The 16,162-nt window shown below is 38.6% G+C and overlaps 4 protein-coding genes across 7 annotated transcripts in view; 1 reads left to right on the plus strand and 3 right to left on the minus strand.

Moving 5' to 3' along the window:
- Nucleotides 1–678, minus strand: part of slc16a4 (solute carrier family 16 member 4) — a 29,479-nt gene extending 28,801 nt beyond the window's left edge. For both annotated transcript variants that reach the window (XM_034695266.1, XM_034695267.1), the window contains exon 1: nt 158–678. The gene's annotated coding sequence lies outside the window, so the exon portion shown is untranslated. The remainder of the gene's footprint in view (nt 1–157) is intronic.
- A 194-nt stretch (nt 679–872) lies between these two features.
- Nucleotides 873–5,555, minus strand: lamtor5 (late endosomal/lysosomal adaptor, MAPK and MTOR activator 5). The gene is made up of 4 exons (XM_034695270.1): nt 5,394–5,555; nt 5,242–5,303; nt 2,199–2,316; nt 873–1,296 (listed from the first exon to the last, which is right to left on the minus strand). The coding sequence occupies exons 1-4, from the start codon at nt 5,426–5,428 to the stop codon at nt 1,236–1,238; spliced, it is 276 nt and encodes a 91-aa protein (XP_034551161.1). The 5' UTR covers nt 5,429–5,555; the 3' UTR covers nt 873–1,235.
- A 3-nt stretch (nt 5,556–5,558) lies between these two features.
- On the plus strand, nt 5,559–10,137 carry prok1 (prokineticin 1). Of its 2 annotated transcripts, none has more exons than XM_034695268.1 (5): nt 5,559–5,615; nt 6,440–6,625; nt 7,894–8,295; nt 9,240–9,365; nt 9,729–10,137. In XM_034695268.1, the coding sequence occupies exons 3-5, from the start codon at nt 8,221–8,223 to the stop codon at nt 9,846–9,848; spliced, it is 321 nt and encodes a 106-aa protein (XP_034551159.1). In that variant the 5' UTR covers nt 5,559–5,615; nt 6,440–6,625; nt 7,894–8,220; the 3' UTR covers nt 9,849–10,137. The 2 variants fall into 2 exon arrangements, with proteins under 2 accessions (XP_034551159.1, XP_034551160.1); XM_034695269.1 differs by having other exon boundaries at nt 7,897–8,295.
- Nucleotides 10,138–13,637: 3,500 nt separating this feature from the next.
- LOC117821816 lies at nt 13,638–16,126 on the minus strand. Of its 2 annotated transcripts, XM_034696329.1 has the most exons (7): nt 16,071–16,126; nt 15,680–15,991; nt 15,335–15,461; nt 15,120–15,238; nt 14,964–15,010; nt 14,682–14,853; nt 13,638–13,857 (listed from the first exon to the last, which is right to left on the minus strand). In XM_034696329.1, exons 1-6 carry the CDS (start codon nt 16,102–16,104, stop codon nt 14,683–14,685), a joined length of 810 nt encoding a protein of 269 aa, XP_034552220.1. In that variant the 5' UTR covers nt 16,105–16,126; the 3' UTR covers nt 13,638–13,857; nt 14,682. The 2 variants fall into 2 exon arrangements, with proteins under 2 accessions (XP_034552220.1, XP_034552219.1); XM_034696328.1 differs by lacking the exon at nt 13,638–13,857 and having other exon boundaries at nt 14,464–14,853.
- Between the last annotated feature and the right edge of the window lie 36 nt (nt 16,127–16,162).

Consider the following 16,162-nt stretch of genomic DNA (forward strand, 5'->3'; position numbering starts at 1 on the left):
CTTTTGCTTTGGAAAGTTGGTTCTGACAAAAGTATTCCAAAAATAAAGAAAATAAATGTATAATTGACCAAACTTACCTAAATGTAAATTTTGCCATGATTTGTTTAAAAAACCTAATTATCTTTTTAATTGAACCAATAGCAAAAAAATGTCATACCTGAAAACTCCTTCAGTCCTTTTCTATTCTTCGATTCAGTTAATTAAATTTGACGCTTCATTTTCGGTTTTCTCGCTCCGGGTTTGTGCGTCCCTGGAAGGCGTGCGCGTCACCGGAGATGAACCTTCTGGAGGAGAGAAACTGTTGCGGGACGTTTTTCTCCGAGGATGAACGTGCCATAACTTTACCTCTACGAGCGAGCCCCTCTGAGTTGCATCTCACATTTCAGCCTCCACATCACTGCCTTGTGCCGAGGAGCCGCAGAGAGTAAAGCCTCCACACCGAGGAGAGCCACGTGACTGAGGCGTAGCAGTGAACCTCTGCTATGCCTGAGGGCTCAGGGGGAGCGAGGAGAAGAAGAGAAAAAAAAAGCTCTGCGGTCAAAACATCAGAGCCACCGCAGAGTTTAGTCAGGTACTGCCACCAAGGCGCACTGCTGTATCTATGTACACCGCAGACTGAAAACCACGTGCTTGGTAGAACAGTGATTTCAGAAAAAAACTACCCTTTATGTTCCAAGAGTTACCCCCGAACATCCTTCTAAAGGCAATTTAAATGTGAAATATTACCTCGAGGCACATCTTCAGTTGCTTCATGGAGGTTTCAATCAATGATTACTGAAACCTGCGTGGCTCTCTCACAGCTGTCAACTAACAGGAAAAGTTTAACCACGAAACACTGAGCAAAGGAGAAAATAATGAACACTTAACAAGACTGAACATCTCAAAGTCATGTTAAAGTTTATTGAGGGCTGTTATTCTTTGCATGGCTGCATTAGAGTGACCGACATGTTAACAATAAAGGCACGCAAAGCATTAACATGGCAGGCAGTGACATGACACACACTTTGACTTGTACATGTCAGAAGCAAAACAGCAATGACAGATTGGTAAATATAAAAATTACTTTTCAAAATACTAAGGAACCAGACAAAGCATGAATTTTCTAGTTAATTTTCTAGTGGTGGGGTCTGAATAATACAGAAAACACAACATACATGGACAAATAAAATTGTGTGCATAAACTTAAAGATCCTGTTTATATTTTGTTTACAATAAAGCGCTGATTATGCTTTTCTTCAGGATGCTATCTTGTGGACTGCTACTGTGATGGTCCCATGAGTCCTCACCAGAATGTTCCTAGAAAAACAAAAATATTAGAAAAATGTAAACAAGATAATAGTCTTAGGATTAATCAAACAGATCAACAGCTTTATCGCTTTGGACTATAAAACTGTATCAATGCATGTCATTCACCTCAGGTACTGTGTATACATATGTTATGATTAGGCATTGTTCAACAATATGAGCAATTATTTGAAGAATACCAGAAAACCACATGAACTCGATTCCCTAGGATGCATTAATAACATCTTCATTATAAGCATGAGCACCAGCAATAGAGTCCATGCTTTTCTAGATAAATTACAATGCAAACATAATAATAATAATAATAATAATAATAATAATAATAATAATAATAATAATAATAATAATTTTATTTGTGAAGTTCCTCTCAAAGCAAGAGTTTACAAAGTGATTTGACATACAAGCAAGAGATTACATAAGAACAAAGCATAAAAACCCAAATCCAAAAAACCCAAACAATAATCAGATTATTGAATGATACATTCAATTCAATTAATTAACAAATCTCTGACCAAACCTTACTTGAAGCTGTGGACTCTGTCACTCTATACAATTCCAACATCTGAACGACAACTTCCTGGTGATCATAAGTATTGATGGTGGTGTGAAGTCACTGATACCCAGAATCTATAAGATTTTTGTCCAGAAGGTGGCAGTACAACTCTGCAAATGAAACATCCCTTTGCCAAGACTCTGAGCTCAGTCTGAGGTACAAATGGTGGGTGTTCAATCTCTGATTTTGGATCAGTTTCAACCATTTTTCCTAGATGTATTGATCTCCCTGGGACTTAATCAAGAACACTACAGCCAGAACTCCTAAATTCACAAGGTGGAGTAAGGGGCAGATGAAAGTTGGATACAAAAAAAAGAGCAAAGGTTGTGCGAGTTCTCACCCTGACTCAGACTCCAGACACACAGTTGGAGTGTCTGTTGGGTCTTTGGTAAGGGCTGCAGCTTGTTTGGTTAAAACTGACACGACACCCCCGTGTTCATCAGACAGGGAGCCCCGGCCTGGAAAAGGGAGACAAAAAAATGTGCAGAGTTTTTAAGAAAAAAGATCAGTACAGACTAAACTATTCACAGTTTTTCTCAGTCGCTTTGATACATTTCTCAGATCAGGATTGAAATTCTCAAAACTACTTGTTCAATCTTCACATCATTGCGTCACTTGTGCACATCAAAAAAGCAGTTTCTCACTTCTTTGAACAAGTTGTAAATGCTTTGGTACATCCATGCAAATGATTATGTACAATTCTCTGCTGCTTCCTACATTATCAAGTGCTTATGTCATGTTGATCAAAATGAATTATAATGGGTCTCTGTTGAATAGTCTCACCCTCCACAACATTTAGGCATTAGTTCATTACATAAGTCTTCACATGCAAAATGGTTGAACATGTTGTCAGAATATGTCAGTCATATTTCTGTACATTTCCATTAGACTTTTTTTCTAAATCTGTCCTGAATTGGTAAATTGCTCCCAGGTGAATCTTGACTTTCTCTAATGAAGGGACATGTGTGAAGCATTAGATCAACCAATGATTAACCAGTTTTCTGAAATAGCTAAAAAGTGAATCTCATGAACCATCAACTGGCAAGTATATATATAGCCGGAGCACAACACAATGTTACAATGTCTGACAATGGAAGGACAAGGAATTGGACTGGGTCAACAGCCAGAGAGAAGAAGAAGAGGAAGAGGAGAGAGTCTTTGTGGTGGAGGAGTTGGGAGGCAAAGCAGATGATGAGATAAGAGTCACAATACACTAAGGTGTAAATTACAATTTACAATAGCTGTCATCAAAACTTTAGCCATAGTTTACATCAGGACGTCCCGCCAGAGTACACTGTTATATTGACAAGATGACTAAGCACTTTGACTGTCTTATCCATACACAATGACACAAGGACTTGTCATTCTGATGGCACTAACATGTTCATTGACACAGATATTTACTGTTGAGAGATACACTAAGGATTTTGAACAAGATACTGGCTTTTGCAGGTAATCCATGGTGTTTTGCTATTTGTACAAATTGTTTTGAGAAATGCACTTACTGTTTTGCAAATGTCGAGGATGATTTGAGAAATGTACCAAAGCGACTGAGAAAAACTGTAATCATAAGTACATACATCCAATCTATAAATCCATACGTGATACTTATAACTTCTAGTTGTCATGTAAGAAATTTGAACTTTTGTTTTTGTCATACTAAGTGATCTTCTATATTTTTGATCAGAGCATTACAGTGCACTAAAGGCCTCCCATAAGGAATGGTTGAATATTTTGGTCTAGGCAGTATTCTAGAAGAGTCTCACATCAGTCAGGGAATCATAGCACATTTATGATATCTATAAACAGTGTTTTACCAGTACTATTAGTAAGTTATCCAAGACATTTACTTAGAAGAAATGTTTAACCTATGGATGTGTTTGACCCTGGACTGCATATCATATCATCAAATTGTTTATAAGTTGAAATAAAGTGCCTTTGTTCATTTCAAGCATTTATATGGGAATCTAAAGATTAAAGGAAGCTCAAAGTAGTTCTTCATATAACATTTTTCAGTTTCTTTTCCTCAGTCATTAAATAAAAGAAACTATTTTCAAAGAAATGTGAGTTTTCAAATCAACAGCGCATTAGAGTCTTAACCATAACAAGCCAGTTACACCTTCATTTAATCTTGTTTCAGTTCCCTGTAATCACTATGGACTGATCTGATTTTCTTCTCATCTGCACTACTATCATGTGTTTATCAACCCACACACTGCACAAAGCCCTGCATGTAAGACATTGAAGGGACCATAACTATCACTTGTAAATAAATTTGTTCAATTTTCTTCAAGCACTAGTAGTGGTCTGGTAGTGACATTGAGCTCTAATTTCTCAGACACTTAATACCTTAATAAAAAATACCTTAAACTGAGCTCTATGTAGGTACCACAATTACTGACATGTAGTATGAGGTGTCTTTTGTAAGAAAAAAAAGCAGATCGTGCAGATATAACAGTAGTGTTCTGTGTATGTAGTGTAGGGCTAAGGAGGTCTTGAAGAAGATTCTCAGAGAGATACTTTTGTGGTTTGTCTTATGTATACAGGAGGAGCCACAATTGTCAGTCAGTAAGTCAGTGCAGAGAGCTAGTTACAAGTTTCCAGAGTCCGTGTTGTTGTCTTAAGGGCAGGGAAAATCCTCACGGACCCCTCTCACCTGGGTCACCACCCCTCTTTGACCTGCTGGCCTGTGGCCGGCGCTTCAGAACTCTGAGCACCAGAACATCTCGGCACCAGTGCAGCTTCTTCCCTCAGGTCATATCCCTCACGAACAATCACACTGTAAACCACTAAAGACTCCTATGATACATGTGCAATACTGGATTTCCAGTGCAATACTTCATAACCATTTTCAATATTGTAAATTATTTCATAACATATTTTATTATTATATTCATCTACTATATGTGCACTCTGGCTTAGGCTAATTTAACTTATTTCATGTCTTTAAAAGTACTTCTATACCTTTCTTTGTACAGATAGTATTTTTATTTTTATTTAGAATTTTTTGATTTGTGTTCAGGTTTATATTTATTGTCCTTGGTGTCTTGTTGTGCGTGCTCACTTGGCAATAAAGCTTTCTTGAGTCTTGAGTCTTGAATCTTAAGATGTGGTCTTTTGTTGAAAACTGTCCAAAACGCAATATACTTAGATTACTCTCAAAAAAGGTAATGTGTAGATGACATGTGCTCCAACTACTATACAGTGGGACCCTCATCTGTGAAAGTTATTTACAAATTGAAAGTCCTATTTCTCTCCACATCATAACTACCCTTTATATTTTAGTTCCTTTTCAGTAAATAAACTGATGCTTTGCTTCCACCCAAAGTAAATGACCCATTCAAATCTCAGTTACTACAAATACTAGTTAAGTCTTCACTTACAGCCCAAGTTGTGTCCTTGTTGATCCGTACAGAGCACCCCGACGACTGCTGGATTTTTCATGCTGCCAAAAACAGAAACATTGAGCTATGAGCCGTCTTGAACGTGCCAGTCATTAAAATACAAACCCGAACACGGTCTGGTTATAACTTACGTATCATCAAGATGCTGTTCGAGTGTTGACTCCATGATGAACAATCGTTAATCAATAAAAAAACAGAGTTTATGTAGGAAGTTTTGTTGCTGTTCTGACTACCTCTCCAAGACTTCCGGGTTAAGTCAGGTGCCTGTCACGTGAACTATGGGTCTCTGCGAGGACCAAACCGCACGATGCTCGCTCAAATAACAAACCACCAAAGAACCTAACAAAGTGACGGTAAATAGGGTTACATCATACGTAGAGTGGTTGATTAATAGATGGATGGAAAGTTTGATTGAAAGGTTGATGAAAAGATGGATACATTGATCATTTGATCTTGTGTACAGTATGTGCGGAAATCGTAATACTACATTTACAAATAAGACAGTATTTAAATGTAATATGCAAGAGTTTATAGGCCCCTTGTACTACTTCCACCATTTGATATATTGTGTTGATAAAGTAGCCCACAGGAGGATGCTTATATTTTCTCTAGCTTCTGTTCTGGGATAAGGTCATCACTTACTAAATTCATTTCTGAATTAGATGAGTCTGTGATGAAACTCTGCCTACACGTAATCATTCACACGCAATTCCCTTCAAGAAAATGAATAAATATATTTACAATTGAATCAATATAGAATTATACTGCTTTGGTTATTTCTTTCTGCTATATAAACTGTCATATAATCTTTATTAATAATCCACTTTGTGCTCAAGCATTTCATAGCCGTACACAACCAGATGACTATGACATTAGGCTGAGGTTTCCAACCTCAGCTCTTTGAGCTGCATGGTCCTTAATTATAAACAAATATTAGAATTTTTAAAGACAAAACCATGTCCACCTTCCTAGACACCATCAGATTTCACATAGCAGATTGGGTTGAACATACTGCTGCATGATACACTATAAATTACTTAACAGCATAAGATGAACTGCATACGTCTTTTCCCTTTTTTAACACAAAATGTAGTATTTATATTATGAATATGAAGTAGGAAACTTATTTCTTGCAGTGTTTTGTTGATGGATTTTGTCAATATGTTATTTTCTAAAGTTAGCTGGAGGCCAATGCCTGGGCTCACCTTCCTGCATGATTTCTGTTGCCTGTCCCAGGACAGAAAGGCTTCACTGCTCCTGCTGATGGGGCAGAAATGGGTGAATGTAATTATGTGGCCTCTGCATTGGAGGAATCCATCACCTGCACAGCAGCGGGGTAATGTCCTGCTGACTAACCCATGGGGTACGCTCCCTCTCTTCTTCTATACTCATATCTTATCCTCTCCTCTTTGCTCACCCATAACTCTCTGCTCACAATTTAAATCAGACCTTGGACGCTTTAGACGACAGCCGGCTGTCCATCAGTGTCCCAGCATGCACGTAGGCAAACCCATGTAGAACTGAAAGTTTATGCAAACAGATTAATCTACACACGCTCCATATCCACGTGATATCTTTGTCTTCTGCCCCACACACACACACACACACACACACACACAAACACACACACACACACACGCACACGCACACGCACACGCACACACAAACACGCACACAAACACAAACACAAACACACGCACGCACGCACGCACACACACACACACACACACACACACACACACACACACACACACACACACACACATGCATGATCTTGCATGCATTATCATTATTTGCTGCAAGTGGCCACTTTGTCACTCCACTAGGTCTCCAAATGAATCAAACCCAAAATAGGCACCTGACTCTAAATCAGTTCTGTCACTCTGCCTTAAACTGCACTTTAGCACACAATATGGCTTAATTTTGTATTCTGTTATCCATTAAGTGACATTATAGTGTAAGGAGCATTGTCAGTAAGGTGTAGAGAAAATACGTTATTATGAATTTGCTCAAACTTTTAGTATTACAACAATTGGTTTTAAAGGGAGTGAGTGTAAATATGGAACGTATGAATGAGTTATAAAAAGATGCATTGTCTCAAACCTGTAAAGAACTAAACAAAGTTGTGTTCTCACCCAAAAGACATAATTTGACAGATTCTGAACACAGTCTAGTATCATACATTATGTTAAAATATTAACAAAACAGTCACGATGATAAACGTCACACAGATCATAGAGTGCATGATGTGACAACCTATCATTACAGGCCTTTTTCTCTCTGTGCGTGCAAACATAGACGGCCCAAGTTGATTGCAGCTGTCGCACTACAAGGCACCATGGTACACATACAAGAATGAAACTTTCCAGCCATTAATGCTCTTCATGAGGCAGCCTGTAATTTTGTTAAACTCATTAAGTAGCTGTGATGGTGATTTGTTTTGTCCTGTCTGTCCTGTCCTGTCCTTCAGGCTGACAAATAACTCTGGGTTTCATGACACCTGTAACCTTTTTCTCACACAGAGATGTCATGTTCATTTTAATTCACATGAATGCCATCCATTGTTGAGTAGTCTTCTTCACTTTTTGTGTCAACTTAAACCACTTGAATGATGTCTGCCTTTCCCTCCAGCAGATGTATGGTCAAATCCTAAAGCTCTATAAGTAGAGCCGCCATCACCGTCATCCAGATGAGTAAGATGACGAAGCTTCTGAGGAGACAGGCAGAGAGGGCGTGGGGAGATCTCAGACATCATTAGGAATGGATGGGAGGGAGGGGGAGTCCTGGGTGGGGGTCTGAGGTGGATAAAGGGAGGGAGAGAGTGTTGCTCTCCACTCTGAGGAGTTTAGGATCTCTTCATGACTGACTGTAGAGCCGATCTAGGTGTTGGAGAGACCGTGAACAGCTGTTGATCAGCAGTAAGAGCTGTGGAAAGAGCCCAGTTGTCCTGTTGCTGTGATGAGCTTCAGGGCGGTGCTGCTGTCCTTCCTCCTGCTGTCTCTGAGCTGCTCCAGAGGAGCTGTCATCACCGGGGTGAGTCAAGGTTTCTATCTTTGTTTTGCACCGTTACTTAACAAGTTTATCAGATTATAACAAGTTTTGGGGGAGGGGTCATTTCATTCTCAATTACTGATTCTTAACCAGACAACTGTTTCACTCTTTCTTTTCTTGGGTTTTAGTACCAATGGGATTTTATACTTACTAATTGAAGTTAAAACAAACTTTACTTAACTGTTTCTTTTTTTTTTTCTAATACTAAATTAATTATTTTGTATTTGTATAACATGTAAAATAGTCATAAATGCCCTTACGTGCCTAAAATGATGTCTTCCATTACACTTTTTTTTTTTTTTACAAACTGTGTGAAACCCTGAACTGTTGATTTAACAATATATTAAAACTGAATAAACTAGCAAATTCCTAAATATGAGAGTCTGGGGAAAGCAAATGTTTGGATTTTGTCCTTCATAAAATTATTTTAAGAGATAACTTCATGAAATTTGATCATTGTTTTGATTAACAATGTAGTCTCAAGATGTTGTGAGGATGAGTGATGTTCTCTACATACAGTGTGTTTGTAAATCTACTCACCCTTGACTTTCAATTTCCTATCCACATTTAATTTATTTAAGATATATGTACATATATATAAATAACCAGCACTAATAAACTTATCTGGATTGATTTTGTCAAATTGGATTAGACTGACAGGAGACCACATCCTCCTCTGCTTTAAGTCTTCTGGAAAAACAAGAGGAAATTATCTCAGTGGTTGATATTCATTTGTAAATGAATTAGAGAGATGACAAGTGATGAAAATAAAGGCGTTGACTGCACAAACATGAGAGGGCATTTCTATTTACATAGATGGGAATAAAACTGATTTATTGTTAAGAGATCTTCCTGCTTCTTCCTTCTGTATTCTCCTCTGTCTGTCTTTTCATAATACCCCCCCCCTCCCTCTCTTTCCCCTGCAGGCCTGTGAGAGAGACCTGCAGTGTGGTTTCGGTCTTTGCTGTGCTGTTAGTCTGTGGCTGAGGGGTCTGAGGATGTGTGTCCCCAGAGGAGTGGAAGGGGATGAATGCCACCCTTTTAGTCATAAGGTGAAGAAAAATGTGATGTCACTAATCTGCCTGATCATGCTCTCTTACACACACACAGTCATGCACACACACACACACTTTTCTTCTCTCGCCCACGCAATCTCTATAGTGGGAATCCAGATTCTATCAAGTGCCGGTAGGTTGGCTTAAGCTTTAGAAAAGCTGCTGATAACTGCAGAATCAATCGATCTTTTCCACAGTGAAATGGCCAATCAGAGCCATACATCACTTTGATTATCCGGGGATAGCAACAATTAGATCTGCTAACACCAATCCTGCCTCTCACTTTGGACTTTTAAGACTCCACTTGTCAGGAGATGAAGGGTTTACACTGCCAGATTATCCCTCCTTTCTGTTTTTCAGGTACCTTATCTAGGAAAGAGGCAACACCACACCTGTCCCTGTCTTCCCCACTTGGTGTGCACGAGGTATGCTGAGAGCAAGTATAGATGTACAGAGGACTTCAAAAACCTGGATTTTTAACAGACACAGAGATGAAGCTGAGCACAGAGGAAAAAAGCACATATGTTATCCACACTGACTGTACTCTTCATTTGTGTACTCTATGCACTATAATACAAAGTGTTAATTCTGTCAATCCTCCCATCAGTGACAGAAAAACAAAAACCAAGACAGTGTAACATGTAAAAAAAAGCAGCTGCAGCAGACATCAGACACTTTTTCTGGATAGAAATGATAAGGCTATTTGTGAAGTGGAACATTTGCTGTTATCATTGTGCACTTTATGTTAATTTATCAAGAGAAATGTAAAATTATCATTGTCAATAAAAGTATAATATCAATAATGTCCTTGTACGTGTGCTCTGTAAAGTGTTTGAATACGGTTCATGTGAGGATTTTTAGCAGGTTATGCAACAGATGGAAATCAATATTAATGCTATTGCATGGTTTTAGGTTTTATAGAAAGTAAAAATACGGAAATATGAATCGTGAAACATTGAAAGATAATGTTTATGAATGACCAACAAAAGAAAATATGAAATAATAACATATATATTTAAAACCAGTGGGAACTATTTTCTTCAGATAAGTACTCTAAAGTTTGATACTCCAAGTAAATTTAACTAGTGTTTGTTTTCTATATGCTGAGTAACAATTTAAATGCAAGACACCTTTACATGTATCACAGCTTGTACAATATGGCATAACTATTAATACCTGTAGATAATCTTATCCACCACTATGAACACAGAGGTAATCCCAGTGTGTCAAGAAATTAGACAGCAGTAAAAAATATTTTTTTGAAACAAAATTCCATTCAAGCATGGGCTTACATGAGAACAAGAATTTATAGTCCAGGATCAGAACACACAGCAGGTTTATGCAATGTCATAAAACAGAACTCGAAAATTAAATCAAAATATACACTAATTAAAGAAACTATCTTGTCTTCTATTTCAGGCTCTTGAGGTAAAATTAGCGAGCTTAAACACATCAAACATAAACGGCCATTCCAATTTTGTTTACCTTGCCGCCACAATATTTCATGGTTTTGACAAGGGATTTCATGATGCAGTAAATGTCTTAGGGCTTTGTATTTTGTGTAGTGCAAAAGAAGATGGGACTCAGTTTCTCCTTTGTCCAAATCACACAACTCACAAAGTCTGTTTTCTTCTGGAATACTTTTGAGTCGGCCAACCTCAATGGTCAGAGAGAATACTAAGTCTGAACTGTGCCATCCCTGGCTTCTAGGTGATGTTACATTTAACTCCAGGATGAGATTCATATTTCAGGTTAAATTGAATATGTATAATCAACTTTGTATATATAATATAAAATCAATATTCCATTCAGGTCAAAGCACAGTACATGAAGCTGTCTCTGAGTCAGCGTCTTAAAACTGACTGACCATTTTATTATACTTATTCACGCTTCAAGTCATTCCCATGAGTGCTATGCTTCATGCATATTGATAGCACATAATGCTGCTTATGAAACCCTAATTTTCACTCTTGGAAAGCCATGAAAAGTTTCCTTATCAGCTTTAAACAGAAGCTCTGACATCAAATCTCTTAGACTACATGTCAGCACAAAAAGTCAGTTTTTTTATCAAACATATCTGTCAGATAATAAAAAGCATCACATTATCTCAGATGTTATTGCTCTTATGTTTGCTGGGCTGCTTTGAATCCCTTTACAATGACATTATGTCATCTGGGTGAGCATTTTTGAGACACAACCTTGTTATGTTGAATGTAATGGAAGTCACAAAAGAAACTTGCGTGAGTCTAAGAGAGGTGATCGGCACCATGATGCAGCTCTTCATCATTCCAGTCCTTGTATCTTTCTGTCTTCCATGACTAAGTCTGAGCTGGCTGCTTGAAAAGACGTCTGTCCCTTCATTTATTTGACATTTTTCAGCTGAATGGGCTGAATTGTTTGGACAATCTCTCCATCTAATATTCCTGAGGGGGAAGTCTAAAGGCCAGCTTGCTGTGAACTCACACCTTTATAGCCAGCAAAAAGATTCAAGTAAAGAATACTTACTGGGTAACCCAGCTGAAACATGTTGGACTGTCTGTGTGTGGGATCCCCCCGATCAAGGCAAGGCGGCCATAGTAGGAAAGCCCTGCAGGAGAGGGGCTTATGATATGACTAAATAAAAAGCATCCACAAAACCCTGATGTCTAAGCTCTATGAGTCTGGATCAAGCCAGTGACAACAATGCTGGTGTGTGTCCAAGACTCTGATTTACTTGATCTTATTGTTTTACCTGTATTGTATCTGTCCCTTTGTAGACTGATGGTTCTTTTCTGTGTAAACAGTAAGTTGAGAGTGTGCTTTGCTTACTGAATGGGGAGTGACATTAATTATGTGATTCCATCATCCATATCCCTTTTCAACATGCCTTGGTTCTATTATGTCACCCATCAAGGCGTTGTTTTGGTTTCACTTTTTAACATTTGGAGGAGATGGAGGACATATTGTCCTTATATTATATTATATCAGAACTCAGAAAAGTTAAATGATGACTTGAGATTGTTCTGCACACATTCTCTTGCCATATTGCTAAAATGCATTTGAAAGATAAACTATTCTCCTCAAGAGAAAATAGGAGATTAAGTCGAAAGTAGTCCTTCCCCTTTAAATGAGAGCTCAGCCTCTGTCTATCCAGTATGACTGGTTTTCTGGTCAGTGACACTGTTGTGGTAACCAAAACCCCCAGAGAATACAAAATTTAGTGTCTATCTATTTACACTTCAACCAGAAATGTCTCTGCTCTCTATTGAACTGTGACTGTCCTCTGTGTCCAGGGGGAGCATCTCTGGGGCCAACCAGGTGTTTGGAGAAAGCCAGACAGTGGCCTCCATCATGGCTTTCAGCAGGCTGATGGTAGCCAGGGATTTGACTTCCATACCATCTCCTCTGACATCTTGCCTGTGTTTGACAACATGATCAAGGATTGATGGAATAAGTGGGCTGAGAGTGTGCATGTCATTTGCTGTGACATTAAGTTTATGTTTGACATTAGTTTTATTTTGCTCTCTTAGCAACAGTTAGCCAGCTGTGAATTGGTCACTGGAGGTGCTGACAGCAACCATTACCCTGGACCAACCACATGGTTGACTTCTGCCAACAAAAATGGACAGGTACGAAGAAAACACAAATAAAAATACTGAGCACAAACCCATGTTCATCAGAGCTTAATAGAATCTAACCTTTTCTGTTCTTTATGACCACGTTTCCATCAGTGGTGACATCAACACCATGAATGCCTGAGTTGGAGTCTCAACGAACCAATACGAAAAACTGAGTCACACCTCCACACCGTTGTGGATTTTCCTCATTTTGTGAAACCCAGGATAAATACACATCTAAGGCTCTGACGTCAAAACTCTTCAATAAAAATAATTAAGCAGTACTTGGTCACTTGCTGGAAATGTGTGAAATACCTATAAATACAAGATCTGTGGCTGCACTTTATTCACCTGCATCAGCCTATGTCTTTGAGGTCATTTTTTCCCACTGCAGCAGAAAGGTTTCCAACACTGTAATGAAGAGTCCAGAAGAATGAATCTATTTTCTTTACCCTCAGCACAGAGCCTCCACAGCTGCAACAGTGGCTCTGACCAACACTGGATCCTGAAAGAGGGCTTCAGTGGGGCGTACTGCCAGGGGCAGAACCAGACTTTTATGTCTGGGGTGTGACTGACTTGAATTAGTTTTATTCATGTGTATGTTTTTGTACTTTGAAAATAACTCAGCAGAGTGCAACAATTTTTCATTTTATCTTTAATCTTGAAGGAGTTGAAATATATTTGTCTAACTTCACATTGAAAAGTAAGAATGTAATTAAAATTTGAATGTGCAATATTGAAATACAATGAAAGCTACCAGCAATTTGTTACAACACAGCCCAAACGGTTCAAGTTCACATCAGGTTTCAATGGTTACCTGTGACTGTCCCTAAATACTTCTTGAGGACTATACCGTATTTGATGCCTGAGTCAGTGCAGTTGTCTGTCCAAGTCTGTGAAGTTAAATAAAACACCTGAATTATAATAAAGTCATATTTCCCCATGAGGGCTTTTTTTTTAAGACTGAGAGTAAAAAAAAGGTACCAAAAAAAGGAGATCATAGCCAGTATCTGCAAACATGATGAAGCTGCCTTTGCACTGAACAGATTTCGGATTATTCTCAAAAGCATTATGCAAACTTTCCATTACTCTGAAATCAACACAGATTTTGTATCAGTACAGCATGTCTTCAGACACATCCTTAGACACCATAGATTCTCACTGAAATGTCAGAGGAATAAGAACCCATCTGATCTGTTCGTTTATCTGCTCTTAAGAGAAATTTGACCTTTTAGAGATGATACAAAAGAACTGCCTCCAGCTTTTGGTGAGTAAAGGAAGAGCAGGCTGAGAATAGATTATCGAGCGACTTAGAATAGCTAAAAGAGAGCTAAGTTTGCTTTGAGGTTGTAACAGAAAAGAAACTGATAAGAGCCAACATTGATGTAACAAAAGATAACCTGTTGAGGGGATCAGACAACTTGTCTGCAATCTTAACACACAAAGAGGGGCACAGTGTTGGAAGCAGAAAAAAACACAAGATCAAACACAAACGTGTCTTCATTTTAGAAGATAAAATGCTTTATAATGGTTAATTTCTCGTATTGCATTAATATCTCTTTTTATGTTACATATAAAGGTGAAGGCATGACGGTTTTACAGCTACCAGAAGGCTGGATCCTCCACTTCCTGCTGGTTATTGTCTGTCATATTCCACACAGGCTAAAAGATGCTAAACGTAACTATTAAACTTTAAACTTTGAAATCAGACACTAACTTTACTGGTGTACTGCTAGTGTTGAGTACTCCACCATCCCACCATGCTCTGCACTCCAGGTGGAATCAGGGGCTCTTGACTGGGTTTTGTGTGTCTTCAGGTTTGCGTACACCTCTGTTGGTTTCTGGTGAGCTTTGAAGTCCACTGTGGTGTAGACAATGCCACTGGTGTCCTGGGGGAGACAAACAGAAGCAGTGCTGTAGAGGAAGTTTTCAAAAATAAACACTTACAAACAAGTGATGATGAATCACAGAGGCGACATGTTCCCTTTTTAGCACTCACCGAGGCCTCTTGTTTGAATGACTCATGTGGAGTGTCTCCATATTTGTCTATAAAGAAAACAACAGTTCTTTGGGTGCAATACAATACACAAAGCAACATGAATCACTGATGGGCATGCAGGTTTTTTGTGATGGTGAATTTAAGGAACATGCTTACCAGACTGTTTTTGTTTAGCCTTAACCCTGCAGAAAACCACACCAATGACTGAAGTGATGAAGAGCATCACTGTAATGGACACAATGACAACCAGTGGCAGGCTAAAACCCCAAAGAGCTCTGTGAGGAACAGAGACACTACAGTCAGATAGTTCTGTTGGGTTAGTGGGCAATAGACACAGAGTAATGTGCAGTGTGTTTGTGCAGCATGCAAACCTGGGACTGTCACTGTGATCCTGTGCCAGAACAGGCCCAGTGGATTCTGGGAGAGATGTGGTAGTGTTTGGAGTTTTCATGGTTGTCATTGTTGAAGGTTGAGATCGGCTGGGGTGACCTGAAACTTCTGCAGAATGCCAAAGTATCATAGAAGCTTCCAGAGATTATGACAGTACTGCACTTTTACATTTTCTCCCGACATACTGAGCAATGAATGACACTTCAATATTAATATACAAGTCAACATGTATTGTATGATAATGCAGTTTCCCCCATTATTGTAAACACAGGAAGCACATGCATGATGAAAATGAATAACAGCAGATTAAGGACAATAGTTCTTACCAAATACTTCCACAAAGTAATCTCTGTAGATGCGGTTATCAGCTCCAAGCACAATACATCTGTAATATCCTCCATCCACAAACTGCACATTGGATATTTTAAACTCTATCCATCCGTTGTTCTCCATTTTCGTCACTCTTCCTTTCAGTAAGTCGCAGGTATATCCTGTACTGTCCAGCAGCTTGTAACATCCTCCTGGATACAGTTTGCAGCACGACTTACTGTAACTGTTGTAAAAAGAAGGGAAGGCGAATTTCAGCAGAATGTGTTCAGACTCCTTGATCCTCTGCTGCCCTTTCAGAGGAGGGATATCTGGAAATGAAAAACAACTAACATTAAAATGTCATTCAGGGAATAGAAAAGGCTGATGTCAGATTTTATTTCAACACACCTAATAACACCAGCACAATGAGTAAAATCTTCATCTTCAGTGAAATTCTTACCAGGCTAATTGTATTTTTTTTACTGTTTACCAGTCTTTTA

Source organism: Notolabrus celidotus, chromosome 11, assembly GCF_009762535.1.
Source record: "Notolabrus celidotus isolate fNotCel1 chromosome 11, fNotCel1.pri, whole genome shotgun sequence".
Taxonomy (NCBI): domain Eukaryota; kingdom Metazoa; phylum Chordata; class Actinopteri; order Labriformes; family Labridae; genus Notolabrus; species Notolabrus celidotus.

Excerpts from the sequence above, each read along its gene's own strand:
- lamtor5 (XM_034695270.1), bottom strand. The coding sequence starts at position 5,428 with ATGGAGTCAACACTCGAACAGCATCTTGATGATAC. Across the intron at positions 5,304-5,393 it reads GAACAGCATCTTGATGATAC|CATGAAAAATCCAGCAGTCG; the intron begins GTAAGTTATAAC and ends TGTTTTTGGCAG. Across the intron at positions 1,297-2,198 it reads TGTCTGGAGTCTGAGTCAGG|GAACATTCTGGTGAGGACTC; the intron begins GTGAGAACTCGC and ends TTGTTTTTCTAG.
- prok1 (XM_034695268.1), top strand. The coding sequence starts at position 8,221 with ATGAGCTTCAGGGCGGTGCTGCTGTCCTTCCTCCTGCTGTCTCTGAGC. Across the intron at positions 8,296-9,239 it reads GAGGAGCTGTCATCACCGGG|GCCTGTGAGAGAGACCTGCA; the intron begins GTGAGTCAAGGT and ends TTTCCCCTGCAG. Across the intron at positions 9,366-9,728 it reads GCCACCCTTTTAGTCATAAG|GTACCTTATCTAGGAAAGAG; the intron begins GTGAAGAAAAAT and ends TCTGTTTTTCAG.
- LOC117821816 (XM_034696329.1), bottom strand. The coding sequence starts at position 16,104 with ATGAAGATTTTACTCATTGTGCTGGTGTTATTAG. Across the intron at positions 15,992-16,070 it reads CATTGTGCTGGTGTTATTAG|ATATCCCTCCTCTGAAAGGG; the intron begins GTGTGTTGAAAT and ends TTTCATTTCCAG. Across the intron at positions 15,239-15,334 it reads GATCACAGTGACAGTCCCAG|AGCTCTTTGGGGTTTTAGCC; the intron begins GTTTGCATGCTG and ends TGTTCCTCACAG.